General features: G+C 35.9%; 1 protein-coding gene across 5 annotated transcripts in view; it reads right to left on the bottom strand.

Moving 5' to 3' along the window:
• The window catches only part of LOC128988827 (uncharacterized), a 65,675-nt gene that overhangs the window by 31,143 nt on the left and 10,511 nt on the right, over nucleotides 1–24,021 (bottom strand). For 3 of the 5 annotated variants that reach the window (XM_054410538.1, XM_054410520.1, XM_054410511.1), the window contains exons 2-8: nucleotides 15,659–15,774; nucleotides 14,253–14,393; nucleotides 10,004–10,096; nucleotides 6,129–6,218; nucleotides 3,882–4,010; nucleotides 3,069–3,182; nucleotides 1,714–2,049 (exon numbers count right to left, since the gene is read on the bottom strand). In XM_054410538.1, the coding sequence (XP_054266513.1) occupies nucleotides 1,714–2,049; nucleotides 3,069–3,182; nucleotides 3,882–4,010; nucleotides 6,129–6,218; nucleotides 10,004–10,096; nucleotides 14,253–14,393; nucleotides 15,659–15,661 (906 nt within the window). In that variant the 5' untranslated portion in view covers nucleotides 15,662–15,774. The remainder of the gene's footprint in view (nucleotides 1–1,713; nucleotides 2,050–3,068; nucleotides 3,183–3,881; nucleotides 4,011–6,128; nucleotides 6,219–10,003; nucleotides 10,097–14,252; nucleotides 14,394–15,658; nucleotides 15,775–24,021) is intronic. The other 2 variants (XM_054410530.1, XM_054410547.1) reach the window with 2 other exon arrangements.

Here is a 24,021-nt window from a genome sequence, read left to right on the forward strand (position 1 = left end):
ATTTTTTTTAGGCGCGGAAACCACTTCAAATTACAAAAACATACGGAACTATATTCTCAAAAGACGGAGCACATTTCTTGCCGAGGAAAAATAGCGGAGTGATACGGACCACGGGTACTACTTTCTCCAGGGCACCATTTGTGTAATTGTGTTGCTAGCTGAACCTAAAAACGTGTTGTATAGTGTTTGAAAGACTAATTATTTATGTTTTATAGTGACTGTAGGAAAAATATAATGTGTAACACGAGTGAAAAAGGCCTTTGCTGCACTCGAGATCATTCCGCACGAGCCGCAGGCGAGTGGTGAGTAAACATTGCTCTCGTGTGCAGCAAAGTGCCACTTTCACCACTAGTTACACAAATAACTATTTCCAAACCATTTTGTAGAGCTTACAAAAATAATTTTAATTTTGTATATTGAAGCGTTTTTGTATGCCTAATGGTTACGAGGTTATTAAAACAAAATTTAAATGTAAAATTCCCATGTTATACTCATGGAGATGAAATAAACTATTGTAGTTTGCTTGTTTACTCATATATTTTATTCAAATTTGGCAATTTTATTTATTTCATACTAAGCTATCAATATTTCAATTTAAAAACACAACTCATTACCTTGCCAGTAGCAGCAAACCTAATTACTCATTCAAATTAATGTTATTCAATTAGGAAATAGATCTGATAATTTTAAGGAAATATTTTAGTCGAAATCTAGTAAAAGGAAATTTGCTTAGCCTGCAGGTTTGTTATGGTGGTGGTATTTATTTGTTATTTAGTTTATTTGGCAATTTTCATTGTTTTGTTAGTAGTTTAACCTATTTATTTATTTTTCCTACGATTTAGAATCAAGTATTAGTGGTTTGTTAATAATGTAAATAATGTATAGTATTATTCATACTTAATTAGAACTTACTTAACTTAGAAGAAGTAATAGAGCATTACTATTAATTCTTCTACTCTCTTTCCAAAAGCATACCTTACCTCACGGTGGAGGATGGTCATAATGACTGCAGTTGCTCTGAATTTATGTTTCCATACAGGGAGCCCTTCCAATAGTTTTAGGGACTTGGATTTCATACTTTGTGAGCTTAGTAAAAATATTGAACTAAAAAATAACTAAAATATTTAAATAGCAGCAAAAATCTACAGATTATTTGAATATATTTAACTATATTTCACAGCTTTGCTCAGTTACTTTGTATGATGGATAAAACCTTTACTACTTCAGTATCCAATAGACAATGATAAAACATTCTTATCCACACAAGGCTAAATGTGTGTTTTAACCCTTTCAATGCTATGCAAAATATAGTGTTGTGCGTCTTTTTCCCGAAAAGTGCTAACGATATATCGTTGCTAGCGTTTCATCCAAATAGTGCTAAGCGAAGATATATTCTGCTGGCGCAACTTTCGATCGTGTGATTTTAAATGGGCATATCGGTTGACTCAGTTATTGTTTAGAAACAGTGATGGTTTCTTTCGATTCCTCATACAATCCCGATAGGCCCTATATCGTTCCTTGGCACTTTTCCGATTTTTTTTCTGACACTAGACTTTGCTTCCATGGCTAGCCTAGCACTTTTTGGACGAAATAAGTAATTAACTCTAGCATTTTTCAGAAAATTACAAAATAAATTCTAGCAGTAGCATCATAAGTGTTAAACAACATAGCATAATTATTTAATATTGTATTGACTAATACTTTAATACTTACGAGAAGTTCTGTATATTTTTTCTCTGTTGGACTTATTGATTTGTTGTTGTGAACTGTTGTTTTTTGCTGTTGAACAAGTTTCATTGCTGCAGAGGGGCGTATTGTCCAGTATCCACTCTCAAATCTATTATTAATTTGTATAGTATATTGCATGAATAAATCTTCATCATTTTCCAAAATTTCTAAAATAAGATTCTTCAAGATCTTATTTTTTTTTTGCAGCTGTTTGGATACATGATCTACAACTGCATCAAAAGAAACATGTTTTTCGGTAGAGGATGTGATAGCTTTAATAATCAGCTTTTTGATAAAACTTAATATTTTTGGTGGCATCTTCTGAAACAAAACAAAAACTATGACATACTAGGAGGGAGTGTTATGTCATTATCACTTAAAATAGAAATAAGAAATAACACAACAGAATATCACACGTTAGATACAAAATTCAAGTAATATTTCTATCCATCACAAAATATTAGTTCTGAATGTAGCATAATACTAATGGTTACAATAGTTGGTAGATAACGGGAGGAGGAGCACAAGAAAAGAACCAGAGGATGTGGCAATAGCATACCCATTTATTCTCACGTCTAATGTTCACTAAATATCACTACCCTGAATCAGGTCATGGTGAGATGTAAAGAGAGCTACTGCTTTGAAGTAGACATGTAGCAGAGGATATCACAAGCACTTCTTGGAAAACTGAAAGCCATAGCTGGGCAATAATAGGCGAGGAAACTCAAAAAAGTCCTTGAAATTCAGGTCTTTGGCCTCACCACTACCACAGATTTCTTTTTCAATTTGCACAATTATAGTTCACCAGAAGAATGTGTTTACCTACCTACTAAATAGTTGCCTGAAAATATTGCTTGAAAACCTTTTGCTTAACCCATAGATGTAAACCGCTGTTAATTTAAAGAAAATGAACAGTATTGACAATAATATTTATTTTTGACTTGACACAATTCATGTACCTATAAAAATGTAGGCCTACTGTTTGAATCAAGGATTTTTTTATTTGATTTGATTTGAATAACATGGGTACTTTAAGGGGCTGTAGGACGGAAACTGGATTTTCCCAGCCTTATGACTGACTCCAATCGATTTCTTGTGGCCTAAAACCCTATCCTATATTAAACAAAAGATAAAAAACCACTGACAAAAAAAGTTTGCCCGTACACACGCTTTTTTAAATTATAGGATAGGATAAGATTCCCATTGCATTTTTGAGGGCCACCAGACATTGAGCCCATTTTATAGTTAGCAAAGCTTCAGAAAGAGCTCATTAAAATGATGCCTAAAACGTCAAAATTGGTAGATAAATAGATTACTGTATGGTAAAAACCGTTATATACCTCACATATCTCTCTGAGCCTATCTGAAGAGTCTTCAATCACGATAGTTTCAATGGAGTTTTCAAACCAATCTACAGGATGTTCGTGACTTGGTGTGTTGGCACCTTCCTGGAACTGTTTGAAATGACTATAGTTTGAATACAGAATCCTTCAAATCATCAAAATATTGTGACGTCAAGTGCACTGTTGCAAAAAGTAAGGCTCTGAAAAAGTCATCACTCTGTTTTCAATATAGTTCAAAAGACAAAAACAAATAGTGATCATCTCACCTTTCCTGACATAAACATTACTTTTGATACACAAACATAAGTTACAACTGAAGTTCCCGGTTAGGTAAAAACACAGTTTGTTGATGTTCAATTAGCTGAATTTTACACTAAAATTTATTGTACAACAATAAATGGATTACGAAATATCAGATATTTTTTTAAGTCTGATGAAGTAGTTTTTCCAGTCTGATAAAAGTATAGTTTACTACTAAATTTGACCTATTTGTGGCGAGATAAATTTTAAAAGAGCATGGGAAACACATTAAGAAATACACTATAACTGTACTAAAAAATAAAAATTATATTCATTAAAAAAATATATAGGCCTATTCCACTTCAAGTTAAAAACGAGACCATCATACTTTTTCTCCACTTACCTCGAAGCATTTGTGACAGATGCTTTAATTATTTTTGTTTTGGGTACAAACACAATAATTAAACATTTTAACGTGTTAAAACTTCAGAAAGAGCTCATTAAAATGATGCCCAAAACGTCAAAATCGGTAGATAAATAGATTACTGTATGGTAAAAACCGTTATATACCTCACATATCTCTCTGAGCCTATCTGAAGAGTCTTCAATCACGATAGTTTCAATGGAGTTGTTTGCAAACCCAGCTACAGGATGTTCGTGACTTGGTGTGTAGCACTTGGTGGTGGCACCTTCCTGGAACTGTTTGAAATGACTATAGTTTGAATACAGAATCCTTCAAATCATCAAAATATTGTGACGTCAAGTGCACTGTTGCAAAAGGTAAGGCTCTGAAAAACACTTCGCTGGCAGTGCTCCAAAAGCATCTATATTTATTTAGGAATTATACCTTTTGGAGCAACGTCTAAATCTCTCTGTTGTCCTTGCAAAATCAAGAAAATTTATGCGGTTTTGGTGAAAACCTCAACAAGTAAGCCTACAGTAGAAAGTCAATAGTTTGAACGTCAAAAATATGGACTGTCATAATCCAGAATTGCCTCTAGCAAGAAATTAAATTCTCTACTATGGATAACTGAGAACCAAGTGTGGTATAACATGTAATACAAATTCATGACAGGCCTATAAAAACAATAATAGGTTTTATACATACCTCAGTCAAATAGTCCAATAAATGATATTGCTAAACAGCTTAAATGTGTTTTTGACAAGTTGTTAGCTTTGAAAATGTTGTCTTCGCAATGAAACATGTAAGGTGTTGAGCAATATCATTTATTGGACTATTTGACTGACGTATGTAAAAACCCTATTATTGTCTTAACAATATAGTCCAGAGGCCGAAAACATGAATTTTGATCCTATAGTAACACAGTTATATCATATGAATAGACATTGATAAGAAAATTTGAGTTTATATGTTAATAAACTCAATACTTTAGTGCACAATCAGAATATTTTTTATTTATTTACTTCGGTTCTGTTTAAAATCACAGTTATCTCAAAACTCAAAAAAAAAAATGTAATAATCACTGTATAGCAATACATCATGTAAAGAACTACAAAACAGAAAGAGTAGTAAGCTTCTGCTAGAGATAAGCTCAGAACAGAGGAATATCGGATAATAAAACAGTAATCAACTATTATTGATGTCCCTGTATTTGAAAACAAATCATATTGGGGACAATAAAACATTAGATAACTCATTAAAAGTATAAAATATAGTCCTTAAAATAATAACAACACTCGTAGAAAAGAAATATTACAAATTTAGATAACAATGACATAAAACAGTGCTATTTTTTCTTTTCTTGGGTTTCTCTTCATCAACACATTCAACAAGTTGTCATAGTTACTTATCAATCACAGACAGCTAAGCGTTAGGGGGGGGCCTATGTTGTCATTGAGGCGTAGGAATTGGCTAGCTCAGGAACTCGCTAACTCGGTCATGTGTCAGAAGTGACAAACTCTGGAACTGGCTAACGGTCTCAGTCAGGAATTAGCTAACTCCAGAACCCGCTAACTCAATTTTGTCCCGCGGCGGAATACGCTAACTCTGGAAGTCGTTAACCCGGCCACGCCCACTGCACGGAGTGTTGACAACCTTGTACAATGAAATAATCAAAACACACCCGCCGTGTGTCAAATCACTTGTACACTGCCGTATTTCAAAATGTCAGTGTCATAGTGTCAATAATAGTTATATTAATTTCAATTGTTGAAGATGGGGACACCACTATGTGCGTATTTTAATCCAAATATCAGCGAAGAATGAGTGTAGGATGAGTGGCGCGATCTCGGTGTCTTGTTAGTGACTAAGGCATAAAGATACAGTATAAAGTATAAAGTTTAAGTATAAAGATACAGTAAATGTTATTGTTTTTTGTTATCAATTCCACTTTTAACAGCTACCTAGCCCAAAGTAATTAAAACGTTACTGAAAAATCATTAAATAGTAATTTTTAGTACCGGTAGTGGAACCACGCTGATAGGTAAAAGAATCACAGAGAAATTGGTGAACATCCATATAAAAAAAACATTGCCACAAACAAATTGAAAACTTCCTCCTTTTGCTGGTTTAGTGGGGAAGTCGGTTAAAAATTACAACAATAAACATTTGTACCAGCTGGCACATATTTAATATTTTTTTGTGATGACATACAACCCTTTAGTTAAGGTTTGTGCCCTTAAGAGAGGGTTTATTTATAACTAACTCATATTTCTCTGGAAAATTCCAGGTCAAGACTTTTTATTTCAATATACGGTTGATAAGTGTGCAACTTAAACAGTTTTCTCAAAATTTTGTGTCCTTATTCTTATTGTAATTAGCTTTGTATATAGATTAGGCCAAAAAAAAGAACATACCTTGGGCATCTGCTTGTCTGGAGAGTCGTTTATAACTATAGTTTCAACCCCAACTACAGGTTGTTGGTGAATGTCTCCATCTTCCTGCAACTGTTTGAAATTACTTTAGTTTGAATACAGAACCCATGAAATCAATCAAGTACACATTACTTAGATTTTAAATTAAATCCCCAATTAATAACTGTATTGTAATTCTGAATTTACTTACACTATATTTCAACAAAGAGGATAAAGAGAGGATGAGACCTTTGATAAAGAATAAGTATAATTTAGATCAAATGAGTTGGAAAACTCTGACAGTTTAATACAATTAATTGTTAACATAAACAAACTACAGTTATACAAATACCAATTATAAATTAAAAAGATAATTTGTATGATTAAGTTGAATGCAAACACTTATAAAGAGGTATTTTTTTTGTATTATAAACTTGTATCAATACCTGGTAACCATATCAGGCTTAAAACATTTCACAGTCTTAAAGAATGCAGTGATAGTCGGTTAATAAAATGTACATAGCCTACATGTAACATAGCTGTTAACTAAAAAAAATCATATTTGGTAAAATAAAACTGAAAAGTATCAGTTTATTTATCCAGCTTTGCAAACATTCACCAGCTTCGCAATGGTAAGCTGTATCGTGCTGTCTTGAGGAAGAATCGACCTACGACGTGGAGGGTGTGTGTCAAGCGACCAAGTTCTTGGTGTGCTGCATGAAAACCACCACACGGCTACAGCCATAACGCTAGTCACTTTTTGTTTAGGCCGGCCAAACAAAATACTAAATTTCAATGTTGCTTGTATATATAAATATTTCGTGTGTGTGTGTATGTCTACATGTGAAATTCAACAATGACCAATGCTATCAACAGTAATTTAACAAGAAAAGAAGATTTGACAATGGAGCTGTTAGCTCCGAAACTATAGTAATCATAAAAAAGACTACTAGGATTGAAGACGTAAATAAGATATCTAGCCTATTATTATTACTATTACTCTTTATCAATCCAGGAGGCAAAACATGGATAAATAAGTACCCCAAACGAAACCAGCTGGGAAAAAATACTTCCGACAACACCAAGAAACGTGGTACGCAATGTCTGCTGACCTAGATCTCAACGGGGTCAGCGATTTCCTGCGTGGTGGAGGAGGACCTTCAGCAAATGGACAGAACTCGTCTCCATTGCAACTGCAACCGCAAAGAATGTGGTGACGAAACTGAAGGCTATTCTACTTTGACATGGAGGTCAGGATGTGTTGATTACGGACAACGGCACGCAGTTCGTCGGTAAATTGGATGGTTCGAGAACTATCTGATGAGTTGGTAAACATAATATTTCTCACATAATATTAATAATGTTTGTAATAATAATTAATGTTAATAATAATTAACATAAAACTGAACTGTTAATAATAATTAATATTAAACATAATATTCATCACTCACTCTACAGACGACGGCCCCCTACAGCCCACAGTCAAACCCAGTAGAGAGGAAAAACCGGGTGGTGAAGACTATGATAGCGGAATTTGTAAAAGGAAATCTTAGGTCTAGGGACAAACACCTGGTGAAATTTCCATACGCCCTCAACACAGCCGTCCATGACTCTACTGGATTCACTCCTGCGATTGGACCTGGGTTTTGGACACAAAATGAAGCCTCCCTGTGACGTCAGTGGCCCTTCATTTCAGGTGTCCAAAACTCCCCAAGGTCCCTCGTTGGGTGAGACCCATCTCAATCAACTGCATGAGATTCAGTGTCTGATCACACAGAGGCGCAAAAACCTCAAGGCCGCCTATGAGAGGCAATCAACTTATTACAACCTCTGACGTCAGTGTCAGTGTATGGTTTGTTGACTCCGTCTGGGACAGGCTCCGGGAGGAAAAGGAGGACAGCTCACCTTTTTGAGTGATTTTGCCGCTTGGGCCAGCATCTCGTGCCGGCCTTTGATGTGGCAAGTCAAAGCCTTTTTCTGTTTTTTCGCAACTAGCTCGCCAATCAGCGGGTGACTTAATCTTTGTCTTGAATTGTGAAGTTGGTGAAGACTGTAAGAAAGAGTGAAGAGTCTGTTATTCTCATCCCAACTTTTTGTTTTTAAGTTCATTCTACATCTTCTCGATAATTTGTTTCGTAAGCTCTGAAAGCTTGAGTGTGAGATTTGAATTTACTGTTTTGTGCGTACATCGTATGATATTTATTTCGTCGTTTGGTGAGTTTTGTAATAAACAATTTTAGGTTTTCGAATATTTCTCAACCAGTTTTCGTTACAGAACTTTGCCGAAACTTTAAGGCTAGGCCTGACTCTCAGACCTAATCCTACGTTATAACCAACCCATTTAGTGGGGAAATTGAAGTTGGTGACTCACGATTTAAATTAATGTTTCTTAATCTGTTGGTACTTTTTTTCTGAATTCTTAATTTTTTTTTTGTACGTTGAACGTCCTTAAGTTTGCCCCTACAGACGGGTTTCTGCTTGACTAGTTTGGCAAAAGTTTGCTTAAGTTGTCCACGTGGGGGAAAGTGTAAGTTATGGTTCTGTTTTTAAGCTTAAACAACCGTTTTATTTTCCGTTTCTATTTTTCTCGTTTCGTTTCTCACAGGCAACTTGAGCCAACTTGCTCTTAGTAAATTCAGACTCTGTGGGACTTAGGCTAGCCTATCTTAAGCTAACAGAGTCACAGAGTCACATCAAAATCATCGATTCCCCAAAACTCCCCTGACTAGAGCGGTGATTATAGGTGTGGTGTCTGGAGACACTTTAGGTTTGTTCTGAGCTCTGATTTTAACCGAGGCTGTCAACACTGAGACTATCCAAATCACTATCGACTCCTGGGAAAAATCCCCCGCAACCCGACTCGTGTGATTCCTGGGACTTTGTTTATCCATGATGTGGCGTAATTTCCTACGTTGCCATCAAGTTTCGCAGGCAGGAAATATACGTCACCCAACTATAAAGAAAGAAAAAACTATTGTGATGGCTGGCAAATATTTAATATTTTTTAAGTGATGATCTACAAATCTTTAGTTAAGGCCTGTGTCCTTAGAAGAGGGTTTATTTTATAACTAATATTTTTCTGGAAAATTCCTGGTCATGACTTTTATTTCAATATGCGGTTGATAAAGGCTCGTCCAACCGAAGCAGGAAAGTGGCTGGAGCGGTGCGTGAGCGGGAAGGGGGTGAATGACGGGCGGGAACCAGTGGCAGCGATACGTGGCGGGAAAGAGGAAGCTGCAGGCAGCGGGAAGCAGGACGGCTCCTCAGTTCATTTTCATCTTAACTACAGAGTGGTTGTGTTTTATGGGTCCATTTCATGAATCGTAATGTAATGTAAAAGAAGAAGAGGCTTTGCTCTTGCTAGCAACAGCTGAGGATGAAGATGAAGCTGCAAGACGGCAATCTGATTGGGTTCATGACATTAATCTAAATAGACATTTATTTGGGGAAATTCCACCATACCCTTCTGCCGAATCTAAGGAAAGGCGAAAGGAGGTTTCAAAGGGGGTTATCTACTATCCAAAACTACTTTAAATTTTAATAATTTTATACTTAGGGGGCTAAAAAATAACAACTCTTAACCATGTACCCATGTGTTCCCGTTGCGGTACGAGCGGGAAAATCCAACACGTTTCAAACCGGCGGAACGATGGAACAACGCTGCGGGACGGCGGGAGCTCTACCGCTCTAGTGTTGGTGCTCACACCTAACACCATGTGTTTTAAAATCCCGCGCGGGCATTTGTCCCACCACCTTCCCACTCCCACCGCTTTGGTTTGGACGCCCATACGTGAGCATCTTAAACGGTTTTCTCAAAAGTTTGTGTCCTTATTGTTATTAGCTTTATATATAGATTAGGCTGAAAAAAATGAACATACCTTGGATATCTGCTTGTCTGGAGAGTCCTTTATAGGAACTATAGTTTCAACCCCAACTACAGGTTGTTGGTGAGTGTCTCGATCTTCCTGCAACTGTTTGAAATTACTTTAGTTTGAATACAGAACCCATGAAATCAATCAAGTACACATTACTTAGATTTTGTATTAAATTCCCAATTAATTTATAACTGTAATGTAATTCAGAATCTACATGCACTAATAGTTCAAGATAAGAGGATTTAGAGAGGATTATACCTTTAATATAGGCCTAGGATAAGTATAACTAGATCAAATTAGTTAGAAAACTCTGACAGTTTAATACAATTGTTAACATAAACAAACTACAGGTATACAAATACCAATTATAAATTAAAAAGACTAGCTGTTGGCCCGTCCTACGTACGGGAATCAAGTAGTTCATTAAAACTGTATATAGTTATATCAATATTTATATTCCTAATTCAAGCATAGTTTTAGCAGTTCAAAATGTATTGTAAAGAAAAATCTGCCAAGATGAATTAAAACATGATTAATTAATGCATTAAATGAATTAAAGCATGGTGATTAAAACATGTGATCATTGTTATTTCCCAACCTTGCCTCAAAAATTTTAATAAGAAATATTTTCATAAGCTTTCTTTTGAAAGCTCGTGAGCTTCGATTCGTATACAGCAATGGTTATAGAATCTTACTTATTTCCTATAATCAATGAAAAAATTACAGAGTAAATAATCTAACGTCATAGTTCTATAGAATGTAGAATATTTTTATATTCAACCAGCTGTTAGTTTTAACAAATTATATTGCACTAAAACAAAATAAAGATTTTAAAGACTACTAAAAAAAATTAGATTATCTAGTATTTTACAATGTATGTTTTAATAATCTTTCATCCTCTTACCGAATAAATGAACGTATATATGATTATAGCATTACACATAGTATAAATAAGCCTACCCTTCGTATGTAATTTTATTTTATCCAAATGCTGAATTTGTGTTGCAAATGCTGAATGTTTACAGCTGTTACTAAGCAAATGGTATTAATAGCTAAAGCTAGTCTAGAATATTTACGTCAACTGCTAGACTTTTTCAAAATTCAAACTTAATTTCTAAAAAACTGGGATCCTAAACTTGTAATGGTCAAATTATGTTAGGGGTAATTTTTATTATATACACGAACGATTAATCGCGGCGGTTCGTCACGACGGCAACAATGTCAAACATGTCCACTGCAGGTCTCCTAGTTCGAGACTCGGCCGCTGTCACCTTGAAGCGCTGCCGTAGACGTGGTGGGGAGAAGCCGAGACCAGCGGACAGTGGACAGTTCTTGAGACAGTCGGCGGCGAGCATTAGGTTCGTGCACACCAACCTTCCTTAGGCTGTGCGAGCGAACGTAAAGTATCCGGACGAAGGCATGCGAAACATAGAGGCGAATCAGGAAGTATCGTGAAGTACACTGGTTATAACTAGCGTATACGTTATACCCCTACTCGTAAATTACGTTTATCGTATAAATTACGTTATTCATAGAATATCGTAGTTTAACGACCGACGCTGCGAGTGTAGTGTCGCAGTCACCTACGCCTACTTTTGGTAATCCAAAACGTTTTTGTTTTCTTTTAATCAAGAGTTTTTATTTATTTTCCTTAAAGCCAAGAAGAATTGGCATAGGCGCCTTCTACGTTTTATTTTATTTTATTATTTACTTATCGCGAGTTAGCGTCGTTTTCTTTTAATTCCGAGAAGATTATTTTTTGTTTTATTTTGGAAAGTGAGACCTTTCGTTAAGCCTAGGAGCTGGGTATTTATTTTATTTTCTAATCTTCGCCTAGTTATCTATCAGCCCTAGTAGTTAACTTCGACTTGGCCTTGTCAGCGCGTCGCTGTGCTGACACCAAGTTATAGGAGTAACCATATTTAGTGTATTCCTTAATAGCAACTCGTGTACGGTGCGTCGACGTGCCGAGGTACACAGTGTGTACTTGTGTACTAGCAGATCGGCGCGACAGTAAGATCTACGAAGATCGAGAAGCGGCGAGCGAGCGACGAGGACTGGTAGCGGGACCCTGGACATCTCGAGCTGTCCGAGCAAATCGGATGTAAGTTTACAATAGGTGCCCCACCCGACATAAACAGCTCACAAACTTAAATTATGGCTTCGACATTCCCTAGTTCTCAAAATTATCTTTCTTTCAACACAAAAATCATGAAAATCCGTCAAGTGGTTGATTCAGAATCGTGAAATAAAAAAACCCAGTCACGTTTTAATATTATAGATAATTTGTATGATTAAGTTGAATGCAAACACTTATAAAGAAGTATTTTTTTATATTAGCCTATAAACTTGTATCAATACCTGGTAACCATATCAGGCTTAAAACATTTCACAGTCTTAAAGAATGCAGTGATAGTCGGTTATCATGTACATGTAACAATAGCTGTTAACTAAACAAAATCATATTTGGTGCAGTGAAACTGTAAAGCATCAGTTTACTTATTTATAAAATACCTCTAATTCCAGGTATTTAAATAAAATTATCATTTATCATTACAGTATATGTGAATATCAGTAGCTTTAATGACTATGTAATGTCACAGTAAATGTTGTTGTCTTGATTATCTCAGTAATCGTTTAATCCTTCAAGTTTTGTCGTGACCTGATGATGATGCACTAACAACATTGAAACGCTTGGTCCATTCAAGGAGCAAATGAATCGCTAGTCAGTAACTGGTATTTTAACCTTTTATCCAAAATGTCTGATCTGTCCATGGGAGGTTAGAGTACTTAGACCAGGGGATACTACCCTCGTCTCCCGCAATTGCAGTAACACTCAATACCATTTATAGTATCAGCAGTACTGCAGTCATCCCTCGCGATTGGGCAACTGTGAGCATATCTTTTGGTCTCGGTCATACCGTGAGCAGCAACACTTGTGGGGTTGTCTTGTGGTCTCAGTGATGCCTCTCCTAAGATTGCTGCAACAATTGTTAGCACTTTTCGGTCCAGGCGATACCATGATAATCTCCCGTAGTTTTAATTTAATTCAACTAAAGAATATTAAACACCGAGAAAAAAACCAATTGCTTTTGAAAATAAAGTCCTGCGCAAAATCTTTGGCCCTACTAAAGAAGGAGATGTATGGAGAATTAAACATAATCAGGAACTAAGAGACCTGTTCAAGGAGCCAGATATAATTGCAGAGGCTAAAAGCAGGAGGCTTCGCTGGACAGGCCACATCATTAGAAGAGAGGAAACTAGCACACTTTATCAAATATGGAAAAGTGACCTACTGGGGAGAAGACCACGAGGGAGACAGAGGAAATGCTGGACGGATGAAGTAAAGAAAGATATGGCCAGGATGGAAGTGAATGAGGATACCGCAAAAGACAGGGTGACGTGGATTCAGTGAGTTGGTGAGGCCAAGTACCACTTGGGGTACAAATGGCCATGGGAGTAAGAGTAAGTAAGTAAAAAATATTAAAATGTAATTTTTTTTGTATTGTTGGGCAGGCGGCGTGCGAGAGTCCTTATAGGCTAGCCACCACTGGAATGACCTCAACGCTGCACTCGTCAGTGCAACGCCTTATCCAACTGAGCTATAACGCATCAACAGACTGAGTAGCTTGCAGTTATAAGCAAGCTCGCGACAACACTAGTGCTCTTAGGCCTGATTCGAGAAACTACTTGAGCTCCACTGTGTTAGCAGTACGACATCACTGTCTGGGTTGTACAAGACTGACAAATACAAAATGATGATTAGTCCTTTAAAAATGTGTGTGCATGTTAAACTTGGAATGTTTTTCTCTCCATGAAATATGTGTGTTTACATCAAATTGTTGTGTTTTTTTTTTTTTTTTTAGAGGAAGGTCTAAACAAAAAATTGAGCTCAAAAAACCTAAATTTCAGATTATTTACCATTTCCAGTAGAGTAGCAAATCCACCTTGAATTTCAATTTACTGACAGTCAATCGCCAATTTGGCCATGGGCTTAGGATTACTTTTTAGTAAAGAAACATTGGCACTTGGGGTGGATAACATTAGGCACCTTACAGTGGGGGCTCTCTCTCTTTGTGGGGGGGGGGGGGTCCTCGCCCAGGTAATGCTTACAAGATGTCATTTTATGATAGCCTTTTGTCTTATTCCTAATATGTTATTTCCTCAATGAACCGGTATTTCCATTATTGTGGTCATATTGGTTAACTTGCATTGATAAAGAGGAGGTGAGATTACTCTTCCTATTACTTACCGTTTCTTTATTTATTGAATCTTCTATATTGCTGCTAATTTTTTGTACTTTATTTTCATTGTCATTGGCATTTTCATCATAATCATCTAGGCATATAATAACAGATGCATCTCCATCTGATTCACTTGAGTAGAGTATGTCCTGTAAAAGAGACATAAATATATGTTCAAACAAAAACAACAAGGTGTGTTTGCAAAAAGTACAACAAATTTAAATTGATTGTTAAAAAGATTTGTTAAGAGTTAAACAAAGTTTTAAATTAAATTATCGTGTCACTTGAATTTGATGATGTTTAAATTATTGTATATATTATCAACTTATACATGGAAAGGTAGTGATGTATATAGGTATACCCCCACCAGGTAACCGATAGCCGAAGGAACTCAGTTAGTTAGCCATTCCAGTCTGGGTAGTTTCAATGTTAACAATGTATGTCTCTGGTGTCACTTAATAAAGTTTGTTTGTGCAGTTACAAAATGTGAGTTTAATTACAATTAACCTACATTATAGCCAACCTTCAAGTATACATCACAATGCTGCCATACCAAGGCAGGAGTGCCGAGAGGGAGTAATAATGGTGCACATTTGAGGCACTGGGATTTTTTTTTGTTGGGAAGATGGACTTAATTATACATATTGCTATTTATTTTGTGTTGAATTCATACACGTCACTCAATACTTGAGCACAATTTTAGTTATTCTTGATTAGGCCTAACTAATGTCGCAACAACAGAACTTTTTGGGATTGCGAGTTATGCTCTTAATTTTTTCTGTAATCGGGGGAATACGGTTATGACATCTTTTTGAAAGTGGGGAATGTGAAGATTTTGTTGTGATCACGGAGAACGATGATGATGTCTTAGCGACCATCTGGGAGTGTAAAGATATTGCAGCGAATGCAGGAAATATCGCTGATGGCTTCGCGACCGCGGAAAATATCTAGATATTGTCATGATACTGTAATATTTTTAATAATTTATTATGAAATGGCGACCATACGAATGTAGATATATTAAGCCAAGTTTGAATGGAGACGAGTGTAGGATGAGTGGTGCGATCTTGTAGTCTTGTTAGTCACTAAGGCCGACATGTTCCTTAGACACAGCTTATTAATTAACAGCCCATATACAGATTAAGAACGGGAAACAATTGTGATGTATTAACAACCACAGGGGAATGTCAAAATATTGCCACGATCACGGGAAATGATGTTAATGTCTTTGCGACGAGGTGTTCAGTTTACAAGTAAGCTATAAACATGACTTATAAAAATTGATATGACATTTAATACAATACCTCAGTTTATTGTTGTTTTAGCTATATTTAAGATAGGTTACCTAATTTTAACTTATTACTGACCTACCAAAGAGCTAATAGATAAATAGGTACAAGGTTGATGCACTTACCATTTCACCTATTTATTTTACGTTGAGACATAGGTAACACAAATAGACACTCTGTGGGAGTAACTTTTGTAATTTTTCTTTCTGGCCTTGTTGACTTTTATTTACTTTGGCCCTATCTGAAAAAGAAATTGCATTGTATCAAAAATTATATGCACATTTATTTTGGAGTTTGGGGATGTAAGGTATATGCCATATAAATTAGTTGTTCACATTATGTTTTTAAGGACAGTTGAATCTATAGGGCTAAACCACAGCCACCTCTAATACAAGGCCGCGGCGAGCGAAAAGTGGCAACGTTGCATCCGTGTCTTGGTGCGCGGCCGTCTTACCATTACAGTGAATGGAGGAGTCGCGTACTCTACGTACATGATCACGTTTCTACTACCCTTGACCATTAGTAATGACATTGAACTTGTTACTACAGCATGCCAGATAGATGTGACATGCCTGGATGCAAAAATAATTACGAAAGCTCAATTAAAAATTAATAATACGTACAGTGTTCTAAGATTCTAAGTGATCCGCCGCTTAAGCAACAATGGCTTCCTGCTATTCTTCGGTAAAATAAGACATCTTAAAACAATTCTCGTTTTTGTGTGAAAAATTTTCACGAATATGAACTTAGATTTGTAAAATATTTTAAGAATAAGACAATGATTCATGTAAATATAGACGCGAGAAGCGAGTTTTAGGTATGAGAATGCCTTACTTTTTCCTTATTTATTTGTCTATCTTATTGATAAAAGCTGTTGTTAAGTGATTAAAATAACTGAAATAACTTGCACTTCAAAGAAATAAACCGGTGTTACTATTAAATAGGCTTACTAGTAAAAAATATTTACTACACCATCTAACAATAAAAGCATCATAGTCTCCGACTCCAGTCTGAATGTTGATGTGATAAAACAATTCTATTAATATTGTGGAAAGCCTATTAATATAGAGGCCTAGCTTCTGAAATCGTTTACAAAATGAAAAACGTTTTGCTTAGTAACTATTCAAAGAAAATAAATTATTTATAGTGTCAGTATGCCTTCAAAGTGGAAACTTCAAATTTTATTGTCGCTAACTAATGGATTCCTATTGAAAATTTAAAATTGATTTTATTTGAACAAATTGTTAGAAGTTAGTACAATCTCAAATCCTCTACAAATATTGAAATGGCAATAAGTTAGTCCTACTGTATTACCATTCTTGGTAACTTATAGTAGCTATACAGTATTTTGTAAAATTTAAGCCCAGTCTGTCTAGGAGTTTTTACTATGTTGAATAACATACATATATACAGACACCATGAGATTCTTATGTATAAATTTAAAAAAAAATTGAAATCTTACTACACATTAAAGTCTGCTGTAGAACAAAGAAAAATACAACATGAAATTTTAAAAGTTTATGTTTAAACCTAATTATGATAATTGTTGTATAGGTGGTTTCTTATAATATTAATAGAAAATGTTATGGCTATTAAAGATTATGATAATATAGATTATCAAATAAACAAAGGAAATATGTAAAGTCCATCTATTTCCACAATTATCGTACTTAAAATACGATAAATGCAACCAAAAACATTATGTTTGTATTTTAGTTTTAGACATATTGTGGTATGTTGCAATTTTTCACTAAATAAAAAACCTAAATTCTAAATTGTCTATTTTACCATACCCTTAAATCCACTAAAATATGTAATTTAAATACTTTCATTCATTGATACAGAGCAGCAATACTCTCATTGATGTTTATAGCCTAGCACGAGTGCCGGACGCAGGCGGCGGGTGAGTGCGGCGTTGCCAGTTTGAACGTCGCGGCCTTGTATTAGAGGTGGCTGTGGCTAAACCCTTGCACTAATAGAGACCTTTAATTTGACACACATATCAATCTATGTTTACCGGTACCGGTACATTTATAATTGTCTTCGGACTTCTAGTGAGCCCAATTGCAAACTTAATCCTTCAACCAGTTAGATTATTCCTTACATAACAGACACTAAACAGGAAATACTGGCTGAAGATGACGAGGTAGTCTCCTGAAAATAGGGCTTACAGTGGTCACTATAACCGTAGCGATGATCTGAACCACCTTTTATTGAAGGAGAAGAATATCTTCACACCTTGTGGGGTTTCCTCAAAGAAATCCATAGGAGAGGTAGGAATGAAATAAGCCACGGTAGACGGTCATCAGGTTAATGCTTCATCAACAGGGGTCAAGTTTGCAGATCAGATGCACGACATGAGAGAGCTTCATTCAGCCACTCCAGTACTGTTTAAGTAATCTTTGTATCCATGACAGTTACCAGAAACTTCATCTCTGTCAATACATCAGGGTTTGTACGACTGAGACTACACACTATCTGCTAGGGTTTTACTAATTTGAGGCTCAGTCCGTTTGGTTGAAACCAAGTCTTGGCCAACTCAAAAACTTCAGATGCCTTTTCCCTGTCTAGAACTGGGATAGATTTTCTGACAAAAATTGTATTATCAGCAAACATTAAGACACCTGTGTCTTACTTCTCTGTAGAGAAGTAAGGAACAGAGGATACACTACACGGTACAAATAAGTGGTGTCTAGCACTAGTACTGGTGTCTAGGACAAAACCCCACAACGCCCCCCTTGCTTTAATTTACTACAATGCTAATGGTGGAGGAAGACCCTGTGTCCTTTGCAGTAGGAATTTACGAAAAGTGCTCGCTGTTCTGGCTCTTCCTTGCTACCTTATTCAAAATTAGGCCTAGGTATATTTCTGGCACAGCACAGGCCTACCACAGATAAAGCTCAAACGGTTTTTTTTTTTTTGTTTTGGTCCTTGTCTACGCCGTTGGCATATTTTTTTGAGGAGATGAAAGGGGGATACTCAAACGCTTTTTGAGAAAGCGGTCCAAATCCTTGCTTTGTGAGCATGCCAGGAAACGAATCTGTCGTTCTCGCACCGAAGTCCAAGACGCTAACCTTATGGTTGTCCCATAAGCGAGTTTCATCTGTAGGCTAAGTTACCAGTACGGTACCTTAATTCTCTGTGATAGGCCTAATTAGAATTCTTCAACTTTGCCAGGTCTAGTGCCATGGATAATGCATTAATAAGGTATTAATTCAGTCATCCAACACATTACAAGTTAGCAATAGACATCGTCACAAGATCCCATCGAATAAACCAATATTATACAACACATAAGTTATGACATGTAGGCCTACATAGAAAAAACATTTACAATACCATGCATACACGCCTACGCTACTAACGAATGAAAATATTGATTAGATTAGTAAACTTTCATTTGATTTTTAACTACGGTATGTCAAAATTATAAAATGAAATTGTTATAACCTAACCAATCTAGCTGAAAACAACAAAATTGAATAAAGGTTTACCAATCGAATCGATGTTTTCAAATTGACAGTAGTGTCACAGCCATGTTAAGGCCCAGTTAAGAAACTGTACCAAGGCCGATTAATCAATATTAAAGCTCAAACTATTTTTCTACAGATCGTTTGATGTTGTTAATAATAGGCTAACTTAGCCTACTTAAGTTAACTGTGCTATGCTAATATCGATTGAAACTTAAGTTATCAAATTGAAATACTTATCCTAACCTTAACTTACTAACTTAACCAAAATTGCTGATAACTTGGACCTAGTGAAAAAATCTAATGAAGGTTTATACTAGGAAAATTGGCACGACTCAGCTGGGAGTGTCGAGTGCGGTCAAGTATTTATGACTGACACTTGACTCCAAGCTGACGTGGAACAGCCACCTGAATAACGCGCTGCATAAGGCCAAATGGGCGCTCATGACGTCCAGGAGGTTTGCAGGAACCACCTGGGGAATTAAACCCCAAATAGCACTCTGGTTATACGAGGCTGTGGTCAGGCCTCAGATTACCTATGGTTCACTAGTCTGGTGGACAAAGGTGAATCAGGTAACTGTCATAGCCAAGCTAGAAAGCATGCAAAGGCTCGGCACGCTACAGGCCACTGGAGCCTTCAGGAGCAGTCCATCAGCTACTCTAGAAGTCGCTCTTGGGCTGCTACCACTGGACATCTTCATCAGATCTGAGGCCCTCAAGGCAGCTTACCGTCTGAGGGTTGCAAATCTGTGGAAGGAAGGCCTGTCAGGGGCAGGCCACTGCGCCATTGCTAAGACTTTGGCTGAGTGTCCTGTGCTTGACATGACCTCGGACTTCCTAAGCAAGGAAGCAGTTTTCACCAAACCCTTTAATGTTGAATTCCGCTCCAGAGATGAGTGGAAACATCAGGAAGGGCATCTCCAAGATATGGAGAGCTTCGTCTGGTACACAGACGGCTCCCTAATCGATGGAAAATCTGGTTTTGGGGTTTACTGTCGATCACCCAGAACAGAACTATCAGGAAGTCTGGGACATTCTTTCCAATTTAGAAGAGGTTCCCCAAACGGCAATGCCATAACGCAAAATGCTTTCGCAATATCCACGATAGACGTCCACAAGAACTTCCCTGCTACAAGTTGAACTGAGAATTCGAATGGCAAACAGAGCAGAACTGGTGCGGTTAACAACACTTTGCACGTGACCATACCATTTGATGGAGGAATCAAAAATGACACCTAGGAATTTTGTGGCCAATGAGGGATTAGTGAGCTGCGTTTCAAGACTACTTTGATTATTCTGAGACGAACCAATCAGACCAAAATTGAGACATTGTGTTTTGTCTTTGTTAAGGAGAAGACCATTGTACTCCATTGTCCTCCAAACTTGCTGGTAGTGAAAACATCAAATAAAGGTTTAATAATAATCGGTATTAAGTATCATAGCTAAGTTAAGAAACTGTACCCAACTTCTTTTTACTTTGTGTCAATAACTTAAAACCTGACCTAAATTCACCAGGGTTGCATTTTTCATCAAGCATTTTTCTTGATTTTCAAACACGATTTTCAGAGTGAAATAGGCTAGGCGTTTTCCCCAAAAGTGCCAATGGTAAAAAGTTCTTAAAATAGTCTAATTTAGGTAGATAAGGCAAAAAAATCAATACCTATTAAACATAAGTAGTACAAGTTCAGTTTTACCCTGGGCTATGCTAATATCGATTGAAACTATCGAATCGAAAATATTGTTTAATAATTGATATTTTTGTAAATTAGCCTGTAAAATTAAACGGTTATTGTTCAGTTTCCACAACTCACCTAAAACGCACTTAAAAACGTTCTTAAACTGTTCTTTGACATCAATATACTACAACTCGCTTAAATAACTTTTTTGTCACCGAGGCTTAACCCTCCGAGTGTCCCTTGTTTTGGCCTTAATGTCTGCCTATTTTTTGCTCATTTGCAAGGTTTAAAACGGATCTGAGAAGCTTAAAAACAATGTTAAGTAATTATACTGTTCTATATACCATTTTGTTTGGAAAACCATGGGCTTCAATATTATACAGGGTGATTGATATAAGTGTGCCAGCCGTTTTATTCGAAAACCATAAGAGATATCAAAAAAATTTAAATGTAAGTGCCTTGGATTTTTTATTTAAAAAATTATAGTCAAATCAAAAAAATCATTTTAGCCGCCATTTTTCCAATATGGCCGCTAACTTTGATTGTCTTATGGAACACCCTGTATTTCATGATGTATTCTGGTAGAAAATGTAATTTTAAGACGATTTTATCCTTGTAATTTTTTTCATAAACCTAACCGTTTTAAAGATAATAATGGTTTAAGCTGTGAAATTTTGAATGGTTTTCGAATAAAACAGCTGGCATGCTTGCTTAGGCCTTTATCGAAACTCTTTCTCATGCAGAAATTTTAAAACTTTAACCATTATTATCTTTGAAACGGTTTGGTTTATGAAAAAAATTACAAGAATAAAATCGTCTTAAAATTACATTTTCTACCAGAATAAGTACATAATAAAATACAGGGTGTTCCATAAGAAAAATCAAAGTTGGCGGCCATATTGGAAAAATGGTGGCTAAAATAATTTTTTTGACTTGACTACAATTTTTTTAATAAAAAAATCCAAGGCACTTACCATTTAACTTTTTTTGATATCTCTTATAGTTTTTGAATAAAACAGCTGGCACACTTATATCAATCACCCTGTACTATAAAACATAAGAAACATTTGTTAAAAAAAAAAAAAAATATTTTGGAAAATTATCAAAAAAAAAATAAGTTCGCGCTCAATGAAATTGTATAAATTATAGGCCAAAAAATATTTGAAAATAGCCACTTTGTTCTAAATTTTATGAGGATTACATATATATAATCATATAGTGAGGTAAGTTATCAAATAAATAGGTTATGAGTGAAAAACAGATTTCAGTACATAGCGTTTAGCTAAGAATGCATAGCCTTAACCATAGCTAGGAATCTGGCTGATAATTTACATCAATATCACTAGGCCTACCTACTTCTTCAGGATCATCAACCAGCCCTTCAAAATCACTTAAATCTTCTTATAATGCACTACGTATATCACTACTTTTGATTTTTAACACTAAAAAAATGATAAACGTAATAAAACACATCAGTCATCGGTCCGAGGTTAACCAAGCTGTTTACAAATACGCACGTCAGCCTTCGCCGAAAACAGTGTTTGTGAGTCGCTGCAGCGACACAAAACACTACACAAAGTGTGTTATGTGTCGCTGCAGCGACAAATAACACTCAGGGGGTTAAACTGTCATAACCTAGCCTAACCAACCAAAATTGCCAATAGTGAAAAAATTGAATGAAGGTTTACTAATCGAATCAGTAGTTTCAATCGTATTGGCATAGGGCCTAGCCCAGTTAAGAAACTGTAACTTACCCTAGGCCTTGGTAGTACCACGAATATTAGGACAGATAAATTCGTACCAGTTAGGCCTAGTAGCCTAGGTGGTACCTATGTACTAATATTTGTGTATAGTACAACCATAGATAAATCATACTCCCTTGTGTTGCTTAGTCTATGGTACAACTCCTAGCCTCAAATATCCCCAATCTTAATCTTATCTAACTTAAGTTACCTACTGTTTATTTTAAATACATGGAGTCACCGTAAAAGAGAAATTTTTCTAAGGTTGGCCTGGCAGTAACTTATAGAATGTTTTAGTCATCCATTAAATTATTTTTTGTGATAGAGGACTTTATGGCGCCGAAGTTAAGGCGGGGACACACTTGTCATACACCCTTCCGATCCTACTACGATCCGATTTGCGGGATTCCAGAAGGATCGGTGCGGGATCGGAGATGGATGTAAAACTGCCAATAAACCAACATTAAGCTATGACGTCAACGTCAGATCAGCAGATCAAGAAGGCCGTGGCTTCAGAACTTCCTAACCTCAAATGCATGTTTCACTGAAAAATGTGGAAATCATATATTTTGAGCAGTGTTTAAGTGTTTGTTTTACTAATGTACCATTTTTATATAACTGAGTTGCCTAAATAAAGTACAATAACCATTAATATCACTTGTTGTTATTCCATTGTATCACTCTATGAACCACTAACCTCAAAGTGCATTACTCGCAACAAAGATATGTAAACATTCCTTTCAGCCTATTTTAATATTATTTAATTAATTTGATTAATAAATGTAACCGAGGCACATACGAAAAAAAAAATAATGATATAACACTGTTACTGTTATACCATAATATTGAATCACGAAATATACTCCCGACGTACGAGATTGTAACAGTGTTACAGTAAATAAAAACAGCTTCAACTGGTAGTGGTACAATCAACAGAATGAGTTGAGTAAAGTGTATTATTTCAAATCTGGTTTGATTCATGTTTATTATTTTCATGGAGTATGTTATTTACACGTATATACATGCCATAATAAAATGGCAAGCCCATTCGATGCTTATAATGGTTACTGTAGGTGGTATAAGATAGGCCTGCTCCTTACTGGGCTACGTTTTTTTCAGATAAAAAAATTATATTTCAAATTTCGCTCGATAAATTTTTATTATTTTTATGGAGTATGTTATTTAGACTTCTATACATGTTATAATTAAATGGCAAGCCCATTCAATGCTTATGATGGTTTCTATAGGTGGTGGAAGATAGTCCTGCTCCTTACTGAGCTACCGATTTTTCAGAAGAAAAAAATTATTTTTCAAATTTCGCTCGATAAATTTTGATTATTTTTATGGAGTATGTTATTTACAAGTATACACGTGACATAATTAAATGGCAAGCCCATTCAATGCTTATGATGGTTTCTATAGGTGGTAGAAGATAGGCCTGCTCCTTACTGGGCTACGTTTTTTTCAGATAAAAAAATTATATTTCAAATTTCGCTCGATAAATGTTCATTATTTTTATGGAGTATGTTATTTAGACGTATACACATGTCATACGTAAATGGCAAGCCCATTCAATGCTTATGATGGTTTCTATAGGTGG

This window comes from Macrosteles quadrilineatus, unplaced genomic scaffold, assembly GCF_028750875.1.
Source record: "Macrosteles quadrilineatus isolate MER2022 unplaced genomic scaffold, UCM_ALF_1.0 Scaffold_1__1_contigs__length_201487025, whole genome shotgun sequence".
Classification (NCBI taxonomy): Eukaryota; Metazoa; Arthropoda; class Insecta; order Hemiptera; family Cicadellidae; genus Macrosteles; species Macrosteles quadrilineatus.